The following is a 21,335-nucleotide window of genomic DNA, read 5'->3' on the forward strand; positions in this document are numbered from 1 at the left end:
CTTGTGGTTTTTAGACATATTATTACCCTGTGGGGATGGAGAGGGGTCAGTTAGTGTCTTCTACAAACTAACTCCTCAAAGACAACCAACAATGTGTTTTCACCAATGAAGTTTGACCTGGTCAAATTCTTTTCTTCCTTGAATGAAAGTCATTAGTATTCATTAATCCAAGCTGTTCAGTACTCTTAAGTTCTGATCATTTGGATCTTGGCATACTAAAAAAAAAAAAAAGAAAGGTATTTAATCAAAGGAAGCCAAAGGAAGCCAACTCAGACAAGAATAGGATACCTCACACCAAAGCGACATTAAATGTTGTTTATTGAACAAAAAAAATAAAACATGGAAGTGGAATTCACTGAGCAAAAGCAACTCACCAGGTGGAGCTGCTATACTTTGTGCTAAATAATCTTATGAACTGAGTATACAGAATACATATAATATGTAAGTTACCTCAACAGCAAAGGAGAAGGTGTAGATTACAGTTTTGGAAGGAAAAATTTGGCCAAATGACAAATTTAGTTGCTCAAAATTTCTAGCCCTTATTCACCTAAATTCAGTATGAATCTACATACGTGCATTCAGTACGTGCATACTGAATTCCCATTTTAATGGAAGCTGCTTTTTGGAAGAAATTTCAAAGTTTTCTTTTTTGCATTTGTTTGACGTGCTACTCAGTTTTTAAAATTCTTCTATTTGATATATGTGTGTGTATATATTTATACACACTTAAAAAACCCCAAAGCCTTGCTTACAAGTTGAGGGGTCATGCTGTTTTTTTAAATTAATATTCGTGAATTGCAATTATTCTTTCTCCTGTGTGTCTAAGAAACTTGATGTGTTCTCAATGTAGCCCACAGACAGGTGGGCTGACAGATGTGTCAAAAATACTTTATGAAAAGAGGGAGGTGGCTCATGCCAGTTGGCAACCTTTTGTCTATTGTTTCCTGTTGGAGCGGGCTACCTCCCTTTCACATCTCACGATCAAAGGTGAAAGGAAAACTTTTTACTTGGAAGCCTAGTTAGCACAGTTGTACATTTACTATAATCCACCTTCAACTTGGTTTCTTGGGCTTTCTAATGTAAGATGACAAATACCTTACACCCAGTACACAGCATCAAAAAAGTACTGCAGAAACATCTTATAGACAATACCTTGCCTTGCTTTTTTTTTTTTTTTTTTTTTTCTCCTCGTATGTTAAACATCAGCTTCTATGGGATACATTTCCAGAATGGTTTTGTTACCACTTTATAAACACTCAAAGCCAAACAAACAGCACAAAGAACATCAATGTCGTCTTTTTTCCAATATTTGTATCAATTACTGGAGGCTAATCCTAACATACACTACTTAAGGGGGAGGGCGAAAGAAGAGAATTCATGACACGTTGCAAAGATAGGACTACAGCATCTTAGTTGTAGGGACGATCTTAAGGTGCAGAAAGAGGGGACTCTCTAGAAGGTGATGGTGTGGTTTCTTCAGGTGGAAAAACTGTGAGTGTGCAAGCTCGGATGCCACCCAGGGACTCCGGGAGATCAAAAACCTTATGCCATTCATCTTTATCTGGATCATATTTCTGTACTATCTCTACCATACAACGATTATTCCACGAATACCCACCAACCACGTAGATTTTATTTTCAAAGACAGCGACCCCAACATCACTCTGCCCTCTTAACATGGCAGCAATTGGGGTCCACTGGTCAAGGATCGGTGAGTAGTATTCACAGCTTAGGACATCATCATAATCGCTTGTTCCTCTGAAGTGATTGCCACCAATGACATACAGCCTTTCTCCCACTGTACACATGCAATGCAGACCTCTGACAGTGGTCATTGGCGCCTTCTGGATCCATTTGTCAGTATCAGGGTCAAAGCACATGAGCTCCTTTTGGAAAGTGTCATGAGTAATTCCTCCTAAAGGATGAAAATTATAGACATGAGGTAAACAGATTATTATAAAAATGCAAAAGCAAATAGGAGGCTCTATGTCACAGGTCACAGATAATTAACTTCTATCCAGGTATTATGACATTTTAGAGCTTATCAACCTTGTTCTTATAAATGTCTCCCTGCTATACTTTCTCTGGATTAAAAATAAAGAAAATAACATTTTCATCTCCTTAAAGAACAAAAATGCAGCTTATATTATTGTAATGGCTTTCTCAAACAGAGACCCATGGGATTTAAGAGGCTTTATAGAATGAAAATATATTTTGGCCACTCTTAGAGTTGGGTTTACAGGAAATCCCAACTACAAAGCATCATTCACTCCTGCTGCACCTCTGGGTGCTGAGCACAGGGCTAGGGCACTTTAAAGCCTAGGTGCCCGTTTCCTCATTTGTCAAATAAGAATGTCCACTCTAGTTCTCTCATTAGGATTGTGACTATGAATTGAAATAAATCACAATGCTTTGGAAAAGTCGAAAGTATTGTGCAAATGTACACGCTTATACGAATATTCGGAACTGATTATTTTTGTAGAGTTTTGGGTGGGTAGGGTGAGGGTGGGTAATGTCCTCTCTTAAAAAGCTAAAGAATTAGAATGCTGAATATATATGGAATTTTGTATGTACAGCAATTCGTTGTTGCTCTATTGAGTCTATATCATTTACAAAGTATATTCTTAGAGCACATCTAAATCAGTCTGTACAATGAAAGCATCAGACTATATATTCTGCAGATTAGGGAGAAAACTAAACTAATCTTTAGCCATATCATTCAAAGCTCTATTGTCTGGTGGCCAGATGACAATCAATTTTTTTTCTGCTTTTAGATATTTTTTTCTGTACTTCACTGAATTGCCAGCAAGCAAAACAGTGCTCTTTGGTTTGAAACTCAGCTGTGGTTCCTAGCCTACTCTTGACTGGGAAGGTCATTTGTGCAATGTATCCTAGTTATTCCAAAGCACCACTAGAACAATTCGAATGTCATTTTTTTTCCCCCAGAGGACTTGGAGCTCTCCTTATAATGGCATAGCAGCTACACGCGTAAAATAGGTGGATGGTGTAAATCATTGATTAGTGGAGCATATCGTTTCCTGGATGGCTCTTTCAATATAAGACGTCCCATAGTTGCTCATATATTTAACACCAGAAACCTGCCGCTCATACACTACAGGCCATTCCCTGATCCTTCCTCATTACAGATTACATAAGGCAGCATCCAGAGACTCAGACCACAAACATCACCTTATCGCCTTTGTTCTCTAATAGCGTAACTGCTGGCCTGGCACTGGCAGGCCTTCAAAAGGGGGAAAACTGTCAGAGGTAGACTGTGTCAGGGCCAAATGGTAAGAAGCTGACTAACGGAATAAAATTTCAATACCTGAAGTGAACGTTACATTCAAATAAGACTCCTTCCTAAATTCTACGGAAGGATGATTTGAACGCCAACAGTTTGAGAATGAAAGTTGTTACTGGGACACTGAGCCAACTGCAGCCGTTTCAGAACTTTTTATTAGAAAAATATATGTGCATGTGGCCAAAATACAGGTAATCAGCACAGAATTATTTATGCAATGACACCATAGTAGAACCCATTATAATGTTAAGGACAAGAGAAACATATATTATGGGTTGCACTAAATGAGAGAATGGACATTATTATGCATTATATGTATATTGGTAGCAAGTTTTATGCACAGTAGAGCTTGTATGTTACACAATGATATATTTCCTCATAGAGTTTAGCTAAATTCTGAATAAAAATGAATTAAATGCTGTTATAGAGAATATGAATGGTGGTTATTAGAGTACTGAGTTATTGGAGTACAGAGTATGGGGACGGAAAGGCAAGCTGGAGAAGCTGAAAGCTTTCCAATTTCTTCTAACTAAGGTATTTACAGTAGGATTGGTTTGCTGCTAGTCTTATAAACTTATAAAATGCCAAAGGATTCATATGCAAATGTACACATAAAATATATTCTAAAATCAATACAAATTATATTTTGGTTATCCATTTCCGGGATTATTATTAACACCAGATGGAAAGATGGCAACATAGCTAAAAGTCTATGTATTATATTAATTGCATTTGCAATTATTTACCTGAAATATACATTACGCCTCCATACACAGTTCCAGCATGGCCATAGTGGGGCTCACTCATTTTGGCAACATAGGTCCATTCATTTGTTCTTGGATTGTAACATTCTACTGTAGCTGTTGTTTAAAAAATAAAAAGAATGAATGAATTTTTAAAAATGATTTATAATTTCAAATTTAGCAATTAATTATTTTTCCTTTTAGGTGGAACAATAATAATATCCAAATAACTGAAACATTTCTATTATAGCTATGAGATATTCTTTGGGGGTCACTTATATTAATTATTGACGTTATGTTAATAATATGAACCATTAATACATTGATAACATGTTACATCAGACGAGCTACGTAATATAATAAGGTAACATTTCTGTCGCTGCAGAAATCACTAGGATTTCTTTTCTTCTAGGATCTTGTTATATCTTTATAATTTGACATTTCTCCCATTCCTTTGCTCTAAATATGTGGGAAGAAAAGATGAAAACAATCACAAGGAAGAAAAACACTTTGATTCTATATGACACACCATATAGGAAACAAAGGTTAACAGATATGAAGCAAAAATTTAAGTTGAAAATGAAAGTATGCACACTGCCTGGTGTATGTTTTGATGCCTATTGCGTTATTTTGTATCCAGACTACAAAATGGACACTGACAATAATTTTTCAGTATTTACACATTAAAGCCAATAGCTTGTATATAACCACCCAATACCGTTGTAGCCAGTACTGCTCTTAACTTGAAGATGATTAGCAGCATAATATGAAGTTAAGATTTTTATTAGGGGTACTTCCTCTCAGTAACAAATTTATCATCTTTAACATTATTTGAGAAGTGGCCTCATCTTACTTAAATATCAATCTGTTATAACCTTAAGACTAGAACAATAACAGTCCAGACAGTTAGAAAATGTGATCTTTTTTAAAAGGCAGAAAAACAATAGGGATGTTAGGAGGACTCTGGTCAAAAGTACAACATCTAGATTGGCTTGAAAAGTTTACACTATTTATTGCAGATGTTGCTACTTGCTAACCCAAATGCTTATCTCCACTAACCCTGCTTTTTTCTTACTAACAGAACCACAACACTGCTCAGGAAAGCACTGTGCCCAACTCAAAATAAAATTCAAATTAGCAGGTTCCCTTGAAGCTGGAATTGATGATATGATACAGTTGTAGGCAATGGAATGGAAGCAGGAGGATACTGAGTGGGGCTATTTGATCAAGCTACCAGAATAAAATTTGGCTACTTGCAGCCAAATGCAATCCTAATTGATGAATCATCCTTTGAACAAGTTTTCCTATTTAAGAAAACAACAGGGCTTCCCTGGTGGCGCAGTGGTTGAGAATCTGCCTGCCAATGCAGGGGACACGGGTTCGAGCCCTGGTCTGGGAGGATCCCACATGCCGCGGAGCAACTAGGCCCGTGAGCCGCAACTACTGAGCCTGCACGTCTGGAGCCTGTGCTCCGCAACAAGAGAGGCCGCGGTAGTGAGAGGCCCGCACACCGCGATGAAGAGTGGCCCCCGCTTGCCACAACTAGAGAAAGCCCTCACACAGAAACGAAGACCCAACACAGCCAAAAATAAATAAATAAATTTTAAAAATATATATCTTAAATTGATGGAAAGATACTTAGCAAAACTGTTAAAAAAAAAAAAAAAAAAAAACAACAGTAATGTGAGAACAGGCAAAACTAGAGAGAGAGATTAATTTTCTACTCTCTTCAATAACTTCATTTCATCAAATTCACTACATGAACTACTTATTTCTCCTCTAAAAACACCTGTGTTATACCACTTCTCATATCCCTTTACCGATTTCCTTTTCTACTTTAGTTTTAAATTTTCAGTCTTATTTCAAAGGCTTTTAACTGTTCTCTTTTTTTTATCTCTTGTTAGTTTTGTTCATTGCTTCAGGCTTGGACCCTTACCAACCCTATTTCTTCTAAACCTTCCCATCAGGTAGCAAGATCCTGCAAAATCTTGCCCTCAAATAAGGGCTATTTCCACAATTAATGCAAACTAAAACTGTTGGCTCCAATACTGTTTGTGACTATTTTCAGTCACTGGATGTCTTTTATTTATTTATTTATTTATTTATTTATTTATTTATTTATTTATTTATTTATTTATTTATTTATTTTTGGCTGTGGTGGGTCCTCGTTGCTGCACGCAGGCTTTCTCTAGTTGCGGTGAGCGGGGGCTACTCTTCATTGTGGTGCGCGGGCTTCTCACTGCGGTGGCTTCTCTTGTTGCGGAGCACGGGCTCTAGGTGCACGGGCTTCAGTAGTTGTGGCACACAGGCTTAGTTGTTCCACGGCATGTGGGATCTTCCTGGACCAGGGCTCAAACCCGTGTCCCCTGCATTGGCAGGAGGATTCTTAACCACTGCGCCACCAGGGAAGTCCTGGATGTCTTCTTGAATGTTCAGTTCCATTTGCCTTCAGCATGACTTTTGCCTAACTGACAAGCAAAATCCTCCAGAATGTATATCATTATCTCCCTCTCGACACTTACAAAGGATCTACTATATTGACTGGCATCAGCAAAGTAACTAATGGTACGGTTTTATCTGATAAAAGAATGTAGTCTAATCACACATCCTATCAGAAGGGTTTTAAAGACTTCTTTCCATCTATTTGATGTCAAAGGTAGCTTTTACTCCAGTTCTATGCTTTTCTTAATGAAGAATTCTGCCTTGAACTTTGAAATTTCTAGACTGTTACACTCTTTCCTCTAATTCAATCTGTTCTGATGCAGTTTGCATTAGTTTCCTCTTATTCTTTTTATAGGGAGCTAGAATCTGAATAGCTATTCACTCTTTACGATTATTAAAATCTTCCTATGTAGAAAGATAATGCTGTTCTTCTATCACTGAGTTAACTGCATTTTTTTGGTAATGGGGGTTATAAGAATCCATCTATACTTTCTCATACAGGGGTCCCTGAAGTGTAAGATGGCTATTAATCACCAATAACACAACAAGTATATAATAGTTCATCATCCCTAAACTTGTCTTCTTCCAGCTAGATAACCCATCTCCTTTAGCTTTTCCCATCATTTAATCTTTACTGTCAAACCTTTGGCTTTCTCCATGCAGCATTGTTATTGTTATTAGTAAAATCAATATATTTAGTTTTAAAATAGAATATATCTAATTAACAAGTCTATATATTGATACCTGCCCTTAGTTCTATTTTCCATATTTACAAGGCAATGAGATGTTAGTGCCAACCACCTCGATAGGGGGAGGGGACACGGGATGAGCAAGTAAGGAGTTGGAGCCACAAAGCAGTGAGTCCATCACAGTCTATGACAGGTGGAGATGGTAATGAGGTAACTGGGAAAATCCAGAACAGGGGAGGTCAGGCAAACTACAGCCTGTAAGCCAAATCCAGTACGTCGTCTGCTTTTGTATGGCCCACAGGATAAAAATATGAATGGCTTTTACATTTTTTTTTTAAATTTTATTTATTTATTTATTTATGGCTGTGTTGGGTCTTCGTTTCTGTGCGAGGGCTTTCTCTAGTTGCGGCAAGTGGGGGCCACTCTTCATCGCGGTGCGCAGGCCTCTCACTCATCGCGGCCTCTCTTGTTGCGGAGCATAGGCTCCAGTCGCGCGGGCTCAGTAGTTGTGGCTCATGGGCCTAGTTGCTCCACGGCATGTGGGATCTTCCCAGACCAGGGCTCGAACCCGTGTCCCCTGCATTGGCAGGCAGATTCTTAACCACTGCGCCACCAGGGAAGCCCGGCTTTTACATTTTTAAAGAGTTGGAAACACAAATCAAAAGAAGAATAGTTTGTGAAATATGAAAATTATATGGAATTCGAATTTCAGTGTTCATATATAAAGCTTTATTGGAACACAACTTCACTCATTTGTTTATAAACAAATTGTCTATAGTTGCTGTCATAATACAATAGCAGAGCTGATTAGTTGTGACAGAGATCTTACAGCCTGCAAAGCCAAAAAGATTTCCCTTCTGGCAATAGGGATCAGTTTTCTGATCCCTATTCTAGAGAACCACCTTCAGTAGTCTGGTGGCCTAGTATTTAAATTAGAGACCCTCCCTAATTTAAGAATTACACTTTGGTTGGTTATTTCACATAACTCATCAGGGACTCTTATTTTCTCAGGTGATTCCACTGGAGTTCAGAATCGTGCACAAGGGATGACGGGGAATTTACTTGTTCGTTGAGGTTAGGAAAGAGATTAGTCCTGAAGAAAACCATTTGGACAATAACGGCTCCCACAAAGAGGGGATGGTCTCTAGAATCCTAGAGTGCCGGTTGGTAATATGTCGCTTAATAAAGAAACTGCAAATCCATTAAGGGATATGGATGCATTTGATAAATGTCAGTAATTTTATTGTACATTTATTTGGAAAAATCTAACACGTTTTCTATAAGTTATTTCATTATTTGAAACCCTGAGTTATTTAACTGAAGTGAAAGATACCTGAGCTGTCATATTTCTCCTCAATGGAAGATCAATTTCTTATATGACAATTTTGAAAGATACCAGAAATAACTGACTCCTTTTTCACTTAAGTGACAGCTACTCTAAGCTTTCCCCAGTTTCCCACTGTACCCAGTGTCAAAGGAAAGTAGCATTTCTAAGGAATTATATTTCAGCAGTAAGCCAGGCTCACACACACACTAACAGTATCGCTTTTATGTACTATGGGCTTGAGTCCATACACTCCATGGCAAGATTTTAAAAGGCTAAATGCATTAAAATGACCTAAAATGTCTTGCAAACGCTGCCACTGTTTTCTTTTCATCATTATATGCAGGCAATGGTTATTGTGTGTATGAAGAATAAATGATGTACTGGTACTAATGAACCTGTTAAACTGTGAAATGATTTTCCCATCAATTCCGTTTTCCTGACACCCATTCCTACTCCCCTTCTCTATTTACATAGAAATATGACTATGTCAACATAATCAGTTAAGATGGAATGTTATTACAACAGATGTTAGTGTGGGGCGGAGGGAGGGGGTGTCATTAAAAAACGCTTATGGAACATGAGAAATGTTAAAAACCCCGCCTCGCTGGAACATTCAGAAATATAAGCAAGCATTTCTTTCGAACCAAAATCTACTATTCTGTAAAAATAATGGGTCTAAGAAAATTACAAAGGGCAACTGACACATATCCTCTTCTTATTTATACAAGGAGAAACATTATAAACGGAATTCAGAAGAACACATTGATGTTCTTTTGGGAGGTAATCAGGGCGGTTACATCACGTTTGGTTACCTCAACGATACAGAATGTGACGAGACGGGCCCGCCTACTTCATATCCCCACATGGGTGTAAAATAGGAGGAATTCAAAGGGGTGGGGTGGGTCAGGAGGGAAAAAAAAACAGAACAAAGCGAAGCTGCTTGCTACTTGGTTTTATATAATGACTCTTTTGGGCCTGAAGGTTCTCCTGGAATCAAGACTCTATATTTGAGTGTACTTAATAAGTCAATCACATGATGTTTTTAAAAAAACTTCCAATACATTTTAACTTCAGATATGTAGCACAGAATGGATTTGCTGGGTATGCTGATTTTAAGGGAAGCAATCATCTTCTACAAAAGCTTAGTTGCTTACAGATTCTAGGAGAAAATTTCAAAGGGAAAGAAATATCAAATAGTTGCCCTCTAAATGGAATTACAGTTGTCCTTTGGTATTGAGGGTTTGTGTCTATATTATAATCATCCATTTATTTGTGAAAACACAGTTTATGAATTAAGATAAAAATGGACCTCTGTTTACCATCTAGACGGGGAGTATTTTTTTAGAATATTTAAATCATTATCCTTAGGTTTAAGCTCTGGGCAATTGTGTTTTTAAAGTCTAAATATAATCAAACGGTTATTACAAATTTAGGAATAGCTCATGAAAAGCATGATTCTCTTGTATCCTGTCACTTTCAAACTGAAACACAGAAGACTGTTTTTAATAAGAGATTAAAGGGGTGATTTCTGAAGGTCATGAGCAAGGAAGCCAGCCGCTTGCCCAACGGGGTAGTCTACTTCTTGTTCCCAATTGAGTATAACGTGGGAAGAACTCAAACAGGGTAAGGATTAAGTCAGAAGAAGGAAGCCTCTAGCGCTTCAGTCTTATATAACAACTCTCCTTGGCCTGAAGATGATAAATTCTCAGAATATAAATATCAGGAACAATAAAAACTTAATAGCTGCATATTAACAGAGGTGATAACATTACCAAGCAAGCAGTGACTGAAAAATGGAGCTATTTCCTTAGAGAAAAGAAGTTTCAAAATGACCACTGACTGCCAGGGCTGATGACCTATAATTTGTAAACCTGTAAAGATGAACTTATATAAGTGGTTTTTCTAAGAAAGTGTCAAGTCACTACTTGCATCTTCTGGTTATTTCCAGACACCATAAATTTAAAGTAGTATAATAACATGAAAATAATGTGTGTGGGTTGACTGAGGAAATGACAATTCTGCACTAAGGGTATTAATGTGTCAAGTGCTTTTAAAAGTCTGATTATTAAAATATATTGGGAAACTTGTGTGGTTCATGATCCTGACAGCTAGTCCAACAATCTGGAAAGTCTGGCCTGAGAAAAAATTTCACTGTGACAACAAAGGGGAAAAAAAAAAAAAAAAAAAGGGTAGGAAACACCAGTAACATTAAGACCATGTCACTCATACAGATTGCCAACAAACACATGAAAAGATGCTCAACATCACCAATCATTAGAGAAATGCAAGTCAAAACCACAATGAGGTATCACCTCACACTGGTCAGAATGGCCATCATCAAAAAATCTAGAAACAATAAATGCTGGAGAGGGTGTGGAGTTGCACTGTTGGTGGGAATGTAAATTGATACAGCCACTATGGAGAACAGTATGGAGGTTCCTTAAAAAACTAAAAATAGAACTACCATATGACCCAGCAATCCCACTACTGGGCCTATACCCTGAGAAAACCATAATTCAAAAAGATACATGTACCACAATGTTCATTGCAGCACTATTTACAATAGCCAGGACACAGAAGCAACCTAGGTGTCCACTGACAGATGAATGGATAAAGAAGATGTGGCACATATATGCAATGGACTATTACTCAGCCATAAAAAGGAATGAAATTGAGTTATTTGTAATGAGGTGGCTGGACCTACAGTCTGTCATATAGAGTGAAGTAAGTCAGAAAGAGAAAAACAAATACCGTATGCTAACGCACATATATGGAATCTAAAAAAAACGGTACTGATGAACCTAATGGCAGGGCAGGAATAAAGATGCAGATGTAGATAATGGACTTGAGGACACAGGTGGGGAAGGGGAAGCTGGGACAAAGTGAGAGAGTAGCACTGACATAAATACACTACCAAATGTAAAATAGATAGCTAGTGGGAAGCAGCCGCATAGCACAGGGAGATCAGCTCGGTGCTTTGTGACCACCTAGAGCGGTGGGATGGGGAGGGTGGGAGGGAGGCTCAAGAGGGAGGGGATATGGGGGTATATGTATACGTATAGCTGATTCACTTTGTTATACAGCAGAAACTAACACAACAATGTAAAGCAATTTTACTCCAATAAAGATATATATAAAAAAAAAGACCATGTCACGAACAAGAAAGAGCTTGATAAGCTGAAAAGTTTAAGAGCTGAGAGCAGCTCTTTTTGTCTCCAATAAACTGCTTATTCTCAAATCCATTAGACTACCTTTTATTTTTTAGAATACTGAAGAGAAAGATTGTGATAATTACTCTGGATTTATCCAGAGCCAATGCCAATATTTTAAACTTCCCCAGCATTATGGAACCTGGAATACCGTTCAACTACAGGGACTCTATTTCTAACAGAGAATAAAGGCAGATGGGTGCTACCCATTGTTACCAAACAATGATGGTAATGACAGATATGTAAGACATGACATAAAATGCGGTCTTTCTGACTTCTTGGACAGCCACCTTGTTCCAATTTTATCTAAAATAACAAAATTAGTGTTAATTTATGTAGCCAAAGTATTGGTCTATGTTAACTGTACTTGTCGCTGATCTTAGATTAGGAAGACCAAGAAGGGACCATCAAATAATAAAGCTTACCAGATCAGTTTACAGTGAAGAAAACTGTTTCGTATTTCACCAAGAGAGAATGATTTTTGAGACTAATAGTTACCTATCATAATACTCACAGTGAATAAACTCTGGATAATATTGAACTCTGAACACTTAGTAGATAAGAAAATCATCTTACTCTGTGGCCTGTGGTAGGTAACAGATTACGTAAAAGAAGCAACTATAAAAGTCCGTGCTCTGTAAGGAAGAATTTTAACCTGTTCAGTAAAATATCATGTGGGCTTTTAAAATGGAAAATGAGGGAACATGCCAAACTTCTGTCCAAGATACTATTAGAATTTAAATTAGCAGAACATACTTTTTAGTTGAACCTTCAAGATGAAAACCATAGATATTGCACAAGTAAAACATTCTGCAACATATTGATATATTTGTAAGATAATAATTTGTAGTGTGGCCAACAATATATGCCCAGATAAGGCGTACAGATGGTCTCTGATATTTTCTAAGAAAAACAGTTTAAAATAAAATCCTGGCTACATTTTTTGGTCTTTGATGTTACAAAACTGCTTATTTTATGATTTGACAAGAATCTGGGGGTAAAGAAATTAGTCTCTATGCTTAATATAAGTGCACACACTTACGCAGTTCACCAGCTGCATTTCGCCCACCAACTGCATACAGGTATCCTTTGAGCGCACTTAGGTGGAAGAAGGTGCGCTTTTCATTTAAAGATGCAACTTGCATCCACTTATTGTATCGAGGATCAAATCTGAAGACTGTATCAACTGCCGTTTTTCCTTTTGTGTCATAATTACTCTGTCCACCAACGACGTACAGGAAATTTCCAATGACGGCAATGCCATGCTGGTACCTTGGGGCATCCATGGGGGCTAAGGACTTCCACTCGTGAGCCTTTTCATCGTACATGCGCAATTCCTTGCTGACAACCAGCTGCTGCCTCAGCACTCCTCCTAGTGTAACCAAATGAGTGGTGTCAGACCGAATGGCAGTCCTGTCTGACTGCATCACTGGCTGCATATATGGCATCATTTGGTAATTGCTGGCTTCCAAAAGGAGATTCACACACGTGTTGTCAGTTCTCATGAAATCCACGGTTTGCACGTAATTAATGAGCTCCTGTGGTGTCATCAGTGGAAATCGTATGTTCTTCATTAATTTTGCAGCAAAGTCCATCCGAGGCTCTTCCAGGCGTAGCCAGCGACAGGTAGCCTTAAAGAGCTCAAGTTCAGTGCAGTGCTTAAGGCTATTACTGGAAAGCACAAAGGCAAGACGTTCAAAAGGGAGTTTCAAGAACTCCCCGGTGCTCAGCAGCGCAGGAAAATTCTTCAAGACGAAACTGTTAACGTATTTATCCACTTCTGTCAGATTGTAGGTGTTGGCAATCCGCCCAACTTCGACACAATTGTCTAAAGTGACCTATTAAGCCAATTACAAAAAATTAAAACCCAACTACTTTCATGGCACTCACGCCTGGATACATAAACACCTGTACTAGAATAAGAGTAAATATGCTTTTTACTGTCCATATAGATGCAAATAAAGCTTCCTTTCTCCATATATTAACGATTTAAAGGGAATTCACAAACCACCCTTACCTAATCCAATAGAAAGGTGACTAAAAGAAAATGCTCATTCCAAGTCAGTAGATTGAAAGTTACTCTAAGAAACAATGGTATAACTTGACTATGGCCAAAATAATTACTTTTCTCTCCACAAAATGTGTCCTCACCACCCCCACCCAAATACTAAGAAAATTCTGGCCAGATGGAAGTTCTGGAAAAATAGAAAGTTATTCTATCATGAACCATCTCAATCCACTTTTCAGTCATGATTCTTAAAAGTAACTCAGCTAGCAGATCCACACGCAGAAAAACTCTAGTACCCGATCCCTAAATGTCTCTTTCATGTCAACAGGCATCATTCATCACTATGATTCATTTTGATTCCTTCAAAAGTTATTGCTTATAGCGAAGATAATTTAATAGGACCATTATTCCTAGGGTGAAGTTATTCTCCATATTATTCATGTAGAAACAGAAGCAAGGAAATCACTTTCTTGAGGCCTGGAATGGGTGTTTCTACATCAAATCATTCCTTTTGTTTAGTTTTTGGTATGTATGCTGATGGCTGGCACCACAGTTTTCCTTAGCCACCCTCTTACTCTCAGCATACTGTAGCTCTGCCTGGAGTCCGCGTTAGCACCCCGAGATTTCCCCAGCACACAGTAAAATATACCAAAAGCGGGAGCCATGAAAAGGAGAGAAGCTATGGAGAGGCCTATCTTCAGCAGGAAGTCTTTGCAGTGCTCTACTGAATGACTGGTCAAAAATGAAAATAGGAAAATCATATCAGCAAATATTCTGTAAAGCATAAGTCACAAAAACAAGCCTACCATACAAATGTCTGTGTGTGTGTGTGTGTGTGTGTGTGTGTGTGTGTGTGTGTGTGTGTGTGTACAAACACAGAGACAGGTCAAAGGCAAAGGATTCAAATGTTTTTTCTTAATTTTGTCAGGGTGTGTGTTCACAAATGTTACATAAACCTCATTGATGCAACTGTATTATTAACAGATTGGCAGATGCTTATGAGAAAATTGGCTGATCCTTCTATCATCTTTCTGTGGAAAAGCTGAAATGACTCCTCTGCATAAAGTAACAGCCCAGTTATAATACCACTGAAAGCTCTAAGGCCAACACACGCACACACATGCTGCTATTTTCACAGATTTATTACTCAAGAAGAATTTGAACTCTTTTAAGCATCCTATTTGCTTCACAAAAATCATCAACAATCTTAAATGGTTGTTATACTTAATAGCTATGTATTTAAAAATACCTAAAATAAATTGTAACACAAAAGAACAAGGAAAAATAAATTAACAAATTATGGGCCTTTTGAAATCCACAGTTTAATACTGTTCAGTACCTTGGTTAATAATAAAAAATACATTTTAATCCACTTTTAGGAGTGGCAGGTTGGTGTCTCATACAATTTTAAGTTGTGTAAATGAAGTTACAGTTAAAGCCCCATTGCCCAAATCACCCCAGGTGGAAGGGATTGCTGTTTGGGGTAGTAGATCCACTTTATAAGGTAAGTAAGACATAGTCCTTCCCCAGAGCAAGGGTAATTTTCACTGTTTTTTGTTTTTTTTGGCCGTGCCATGCGGCATGCAGGATCTTAGCTCCCCGACCAGAGATTGAACCCGAGCCCCCTGCAGTGGAAGCGTGGAGTCTTAACCAATGGACCACCAGGGAAGTCCCAATTTTCATTTTTGAAGATGTTTGCTAATATGGATAAGCAAAAGTTGATGAAAACACAAATATATTTCCTAAGTATGCAGATTCTTATCATTACTGATATGATTACAAATAAAAACAACAAAGAATGTATATTTTAAATGGGCAAAATGATAGCATGGGTTGTTAGTCACCAAATTTAAATCTAAATTTATAGCATATAATACAAACCAAGATTAACAGAAACCAAACTGTGTAATTTAGAACTGGGACCAAGGTATTTAGTTCCTTCCTCTTTCCTTCTTCAGTTTCATTCAATAAGAAAACAGTTACTAAAACAACAGGATAAAAAAATCTACCTTGTATTTAAGGGCATTTGGAAAATCCCTTCTATATATCAGATATACAGATGCACAGGACTGGAAAATCCTTGACAGACTACTTAGTCAATATAGGTAGCTGCCTACTCTTTCCTTTAAAAAAAATCACCAGAGAATGGTATTTCATAACCTTCTGAATTGTCATCTTCTTGAATAGAAAGACTAAGTAATTTCTATAGCTCATGTACAATAGCTACCACACTGTGGGTATATAGCAAAGGTTAAATACTACGATTATCAGCAATATAAAAATTAAAGACGTGATGATAGATACAACTAAAAATAGAATATCTGCTGAATTAACATAGCAAATTACTAGAACCTTATTAATTTTAAATGAGACTCAGATAAGAAAAATATGTAATAGGAAATTAATTTTTATGAAGTGCATGTAATCAAAGCTAAAAAAATTAATTGTAGACTATAGGGATTGTAGAAGCACAGTCTAGATTAACAGTTAACAATATAAACAGATCAAAAATGATGGAATAGCGGTAAACAATTTTTGGAAAGATACAGGATTATTCAATTATAGTTCATTTTAATGCATTCTCAGTCATGATTCTTAAAAGTGCTTCAGCTTGCACAGTCCTGAACATTTAGCCTAGACAATATTAAATAATGAATATGTACATTAATATAACATACAATGCAATTCATGTACATAATAGAATACATTACATTTTAAAATGTAAAACATGAATTTAAAGCTTATTAAAAAAACCAAACTCATAAGTAGAAACAACTCTAATTTCATCTGAATATATACCCTGGCCAAAATTCCAAAGAGTCATTACAGAAGTTAAGCCAAATAATTATATTAGAGTTTTAAAGGACAGAGAAGCAAAAAAGGACAAAATTTCTCAACTGCTTATGAGAACCAATGACATTATTTTAAAAATAATCAAGTGTACATTTAAGTTTCCTTGATATAAATTACTATAAATTATTCTACTGTAATCAAGCAACCTTCATGGTCATCCTAAAGGCAGTTCTAAGCATCATAATTCTCAATTGTCATTAATGTCCTGGTATTCACTGCTGCAATATTAAATTGTTCAAATTACACCTGATGTACCGCAACGCTGTGATTAACATAATTTGATACTTTAATGACAGCTTTCATCAGCAATCTGTGATGTTATGTTGCTGAAATTCAGTGTCTTATACAAATAAATTCCCATTTAGGAAAAAAAAAGCGCAAATGAGTATCTGCTTTTGCACTCTCAAAGGGAGAGCAAACACTAAGAAATTAGCTGGCAAATTTGGGGGGACTCCTCAGATATTCAATGTACCAAATTCTCCTTAGCGCTATCTAGTTCATTAAAATGACAGCCTGACATCAAGTACAACCAATGCAGAGACAGAAAGCACGTCCACAGAAAAAGACTGGGAAGAAATCAAACAAGCTACTTTCGGGGGTCGAGGATATAACAGGCATCGTCTCCTGGGCCTCCTTCCACAGGTGAGAACATCACAGGACACAAGGAAGCGACCTTTTGGTAAGAACAAAGGGATGATAAGAAAGCTAAAGCCTTTCTCTCCCAGTCTTGTCTCTCTTCACATGATGAGTGCCATTTGAGGTGAATACTGATGGTGTGTCCAGCTTGGGGAATCCAATTTTCTTATTCCTTTGCACTTTGAATGCACTTCCCCTCTTGGTTGCAGTATTAGTGATCACAATGGTCTTTGGGGGGGTAAATTGGTTTAGGCCCCCGCTGAGATTCTTCTTTCCCTACAGAGTCCCAGATGGCAGATGGGCAAGAACGGGCTGGTTAAAGTTATCTGCAGGGATGATATTTAGAGTATTTGAGTACCAACTAACCAGAATAGATGCTCGACCATAAACAACCAGTATCTGGGTACTACTTACTGAATATCAGCCTTAGCAAGAAGGAAAACAAGACTGGTTTGGTGGGGAGGGAAATAGTTTTGATTTGTTGTAAAATTATCTATACAATTTTTTCTTTAATTTGCATTGAACCTCCCCAAAAGCATTACCTGGAAAGACGTGTTAATTAATCTTAATGGATAAGTCCAATTTAGATTAAAGAAGGGATGTGAAGTATATGTACTATACAGGAAACCCTTACGTCAAAAAGAACATTCCCGAAGCTTGCTGCTGCTATCATCACATTACAGCAAAAGAAGCTGTCTTTTCTAATAACTTCTTCTGATTCCCTTCATTGTTGCCTTTTCTCCCACAAACGCACCTCCCTTGTTTTCCAAGGTCTCCCACTCTTCTTTACCCCAGTCACCTCAATACATTTCTCTACACGTCATTGTGATCCCCCCAACCTGAGCAGTGGCAATAAATGTACAGGTGGAACCAATGATAGACCTGTATCAAGAAAAGAAAATAAGCACTTTAAAAAAATGAGTTTAAAGAAAGACTACACCGAGTCTAAAGCACAGGGGCAGCTTCATTCTCTGATTAAATATGCTTTTATGTAAAAAAGAAAATGGTTTCTTGCTTACCTTCATTCTGTTCTGTTTATTCTGTATAACTAAATTTAAATTGTAATATTTCCACCTCAATTACAAGTGTTCTATTTCAGCAACCTTACATTACATTGGGCTTTACGGGCTAGCCTGTAATCCTCCGTAACAGTAATAATGTGGCGAGAACACTAGATGTTACAAATTCCAAATGGCAAACAAATGATAAACAAAAAATTTGACTACAACCTGTGTGTAAATCAGGGAATGGCTGCACGGGATTTAGCATGCTGTAGTTATGCAGTGTCATAAGACAAAAACTAATGTAACTTTTGTAGGTATGTAACTAAACAAAGGTTAAGTTTCCATTATCTCCATGATCTATGACAGTAAATGTTTTTAGTTTTATGGAAAATTTTACCTACTCTGCTTTATATCCTTCACTGTCATCCTTCTGCTTTCTATTCATGCTCCTCTTTTCTGTAACTACCAAGAAAATCACACAGCGAGAACAAAAGTACCAGATACTATAAACTCTAATACTAATTACAACCCTAAGATAAAAGTATTACTGCAAAGGAAGGCAAAGGTCGGAGGGGAGGGGTTCTTGTTCTATTAAGCCTGATGCTCCCTTATAGAAAACTGGCGTCTCTATCGCACCAAAGGCAAGTGGGGCTTTATTATTATTATTATTATTATTATTATTTTTTGTCATTAAATCTTTTAAAAAAATTTTTATTGAAATATAGTTCATCTACAATGTTGTGTTAGTTTCAGGTGTACAGCAAAGTGACTCAGCCATGCACACACACATTCCTTTTAGATTATTCTCCATTACAGGTTATTACAACAAAAAATGTCATTAAATCCATAAAGGATCTTCAAAAGAGCAAAGAAAACACTGTGCATTCATATACTATAAATAGAAATGTAAGGTAGCTGTGGTGAGTATGTGGGAGAAGTATAGATATTTATATAATAGACTTATTTACAAAGCTCTCAAATGCTGTTTCATTCATATATATTTTAGATATATTATGCCAGAGTAAGGATATAGTTACCTAAAGTCACCCCCCGCATGTCATCAATTTTTTTCCTTTCTGTTGCCTATTCCAAACATGGGAAAATATTTATAGCCTGTAACTGAAAGTGTTTTTTATCATATCAGTGTAGTAGTGCTTCCTTTTGCTCTTAGGTGCCTCAGTTGATACAAGAATTTATAAGGTCACCTGATCTGTAAGAATATGATTTAGTGTCACAGTTTGAAATATCATATTTTTATGGATTTAAAATTATTTTACACATTTCTCTGTATGTATACTAAATGTGAACTTTTCAAATGGGTAGAAATGCAGATGGGCCCAGTAAGTACAGAAATCAGGAAGTAATTCAGTAACATTATAGGTAGCATTTATTAAATACCTACTATGGACCCAGCACTACGAGGTACTTTGCATGTACCTTCTCTTTTAATCCACACAGTAAGCTAATAAAGCAGGAACCTTAGGCTCAGAGAGTTTATATACCTTGTTTAACATAAACACACACTCGGTAAGTTACAGTTAGGCTTGAACCAGGTGTGTCCCATCTCCAAAATCTATGGGTTTTCCCTAATACCTCAGGGGAATGAAACGATACCTTTCTCATCATCTCATAGGCCTGGCTAATTTATGGGTATACTCCTTGCACTAATGTTGGACAGTAAGTTAGGCTTTAGCATCAAATATGGATTTATGCTACTTACTACGTGTATAATTTTGGGAAAGTCAGTTAAGTGTACCCGTTTCCTCATCTGAGAGTAGGGTAGAATACTACTGACTTCACTAGGTTGGTGTGAAGAGTAAAGGTAATTGCTACATATAAAGTCTTGACACTGCTAAGAAATTGTTGGCTCTTATTGTAATAATGAGAAAACTGTCCTATTGAATCCACAAAATAAGATCCCACCGCTGTGGTCATACTGGGTATCCCTTGAGGAGAGATGAAATTCCTACTGTGAGCCATCTTTGGAATTAGAATATCCTGGCCAGGAAGTGAGGCCTTGTAGGCTGACTGTAAACTGGGGTAAGTCACATTCGCTTCTTTGAGAATCTCTCTCAGGCTTGGACTCTGGGGCATCTCTATGTCATTGAGGACATTCTTGTTTGGTGTAGAAACAATGGCTTCTTCCTCATGGAAGAAGCTGTGTTCTAAGCAAAGAGGCACATGTACAAAGGCAAGAAGGCAGTCATGCTGGAGACCTCAAGTACCCAACGTCTTGTGCCTGGAGGTTCCCGGAGCAGAGTGACCACATCGAAAAGGTCATTGTAAGTTTCACTCAGAGCTGTAATTTCCTCAGGACTTTAAAACTGACCGCATGTTTCAGTCTGGTCTCAGCTCTGCTGTGGGAAATTAACGAGAGGCTCTGCATTCATGCTCTGGCTCTTGGTATTTATGCCATTGTGTAATCTCCTCCTCTTTAGGGCTGGGTTCTGGTACCTCACTTCTGCAAACGCTCAGCCTCCGGCCTGCCCTGCGCGGGCGCTCGGTGCTCGGGGCACCGGGGATTCCGGCTGCGGGAAACGTCTAGCAACGTCCCCAGGACATGTCACAGTGCGCAGTTTCTCCTCTCTCGACGCCCGTGCACATAGCACTGTGGTGCCGTTTGATCTTTTTTTTTTCCTTGGTGTTAGTTTAGCTTCACTTGCTCGCAGGCTGCCGTGTGCCGAGGCCGAGCCCCGGCCCTTCCCACCGGAGCTCCTGGTGCAAAAGGGTGGGTTCAAGATCGGGGCTTTATTATTGGTTGTTGTTGTTTTTTTTTTTTAAGCAATATAGAGTTGTTCATTTTATTTTTTTAATTTTATTTATTTATTTTTAAAATTTATTTTTAATTTTTTTAAATTTTTGGCTGTGTTGGGTCTTTGTTGCCGTGCGCGGGCTTTCTCTGGTTGCGGCGAGCGGGGGCTACGCATCGTTGCCGTGCGCGGGCTTCTCATTGCAGTGGCTTCTCTTGTTGCGGAGCATGGGCTCTAGGCGCGTGGGTTTCAGTAGATGTGGCACGCGGGCTCAGTAGCTGTGGCACGTGAGCTCTACAGCGCAGGCTCAGTAGTTGTGGCGCACCGGCTTAATTGCTCCGCAGCATGTGGGATCTTCCCGGGCCAGGGCTCG

The 21,335-nt window shown here is 37.9% G+C and overlaps 1 protein-coding gene across 3 annotated transcripts in view; it reads right to left on the reverse strand.

Annotated features, from left to right (window-relative positions):
- Window positions 1-1,267: 1,267 nt before the first annotated feature.
- Window positions 1,268-21,335, reverse strand: part of KLHL13 (kelch like family member 13) — a 180,914-nt gene continuing 160,846 nt past the window's right edge. For all 3 annotated transcript variants that reach the window (XM_068533286.1, XM_068533285.1, XM_068533287.1), the window contains 3 exons: window positions 12,754-13,549; window positions 4,048-4,161; window positions 1,268-1,915 (listed from right to left, as the gene is read on the reverse strand). In XM_068533286.1, coding sequence (XP_068389387.1) covers window positions 1,428-1,915; window positions 4,048-4,161; window positions 12,754-13,549 — 1,398 coding nt within the window. In that variant the 3' untranslated portion in view covers window positions 1,268-1,427. The remainder of the gene's footprint in view (window positions 1,916-4,047; window positions 4,162-12,753; window positions 13,550-21,335) is intronic.

This window comes from Eschrichtius robustus, chromosome X (assembly GCF_028021215.1).
Source record: "Eschrichtius robustus isolate mEscRob2 chromosome X, mEscRob2.pri, whole genome shotgun sequence".
In the NCBI taxonomy this organism is placed as follows: Eukaryota; Metazoa; Chordata; class Mammalia; order Artiodactyla; family Eschrichtiidae; genus Eschrichtius; species Eschrichtius robustus.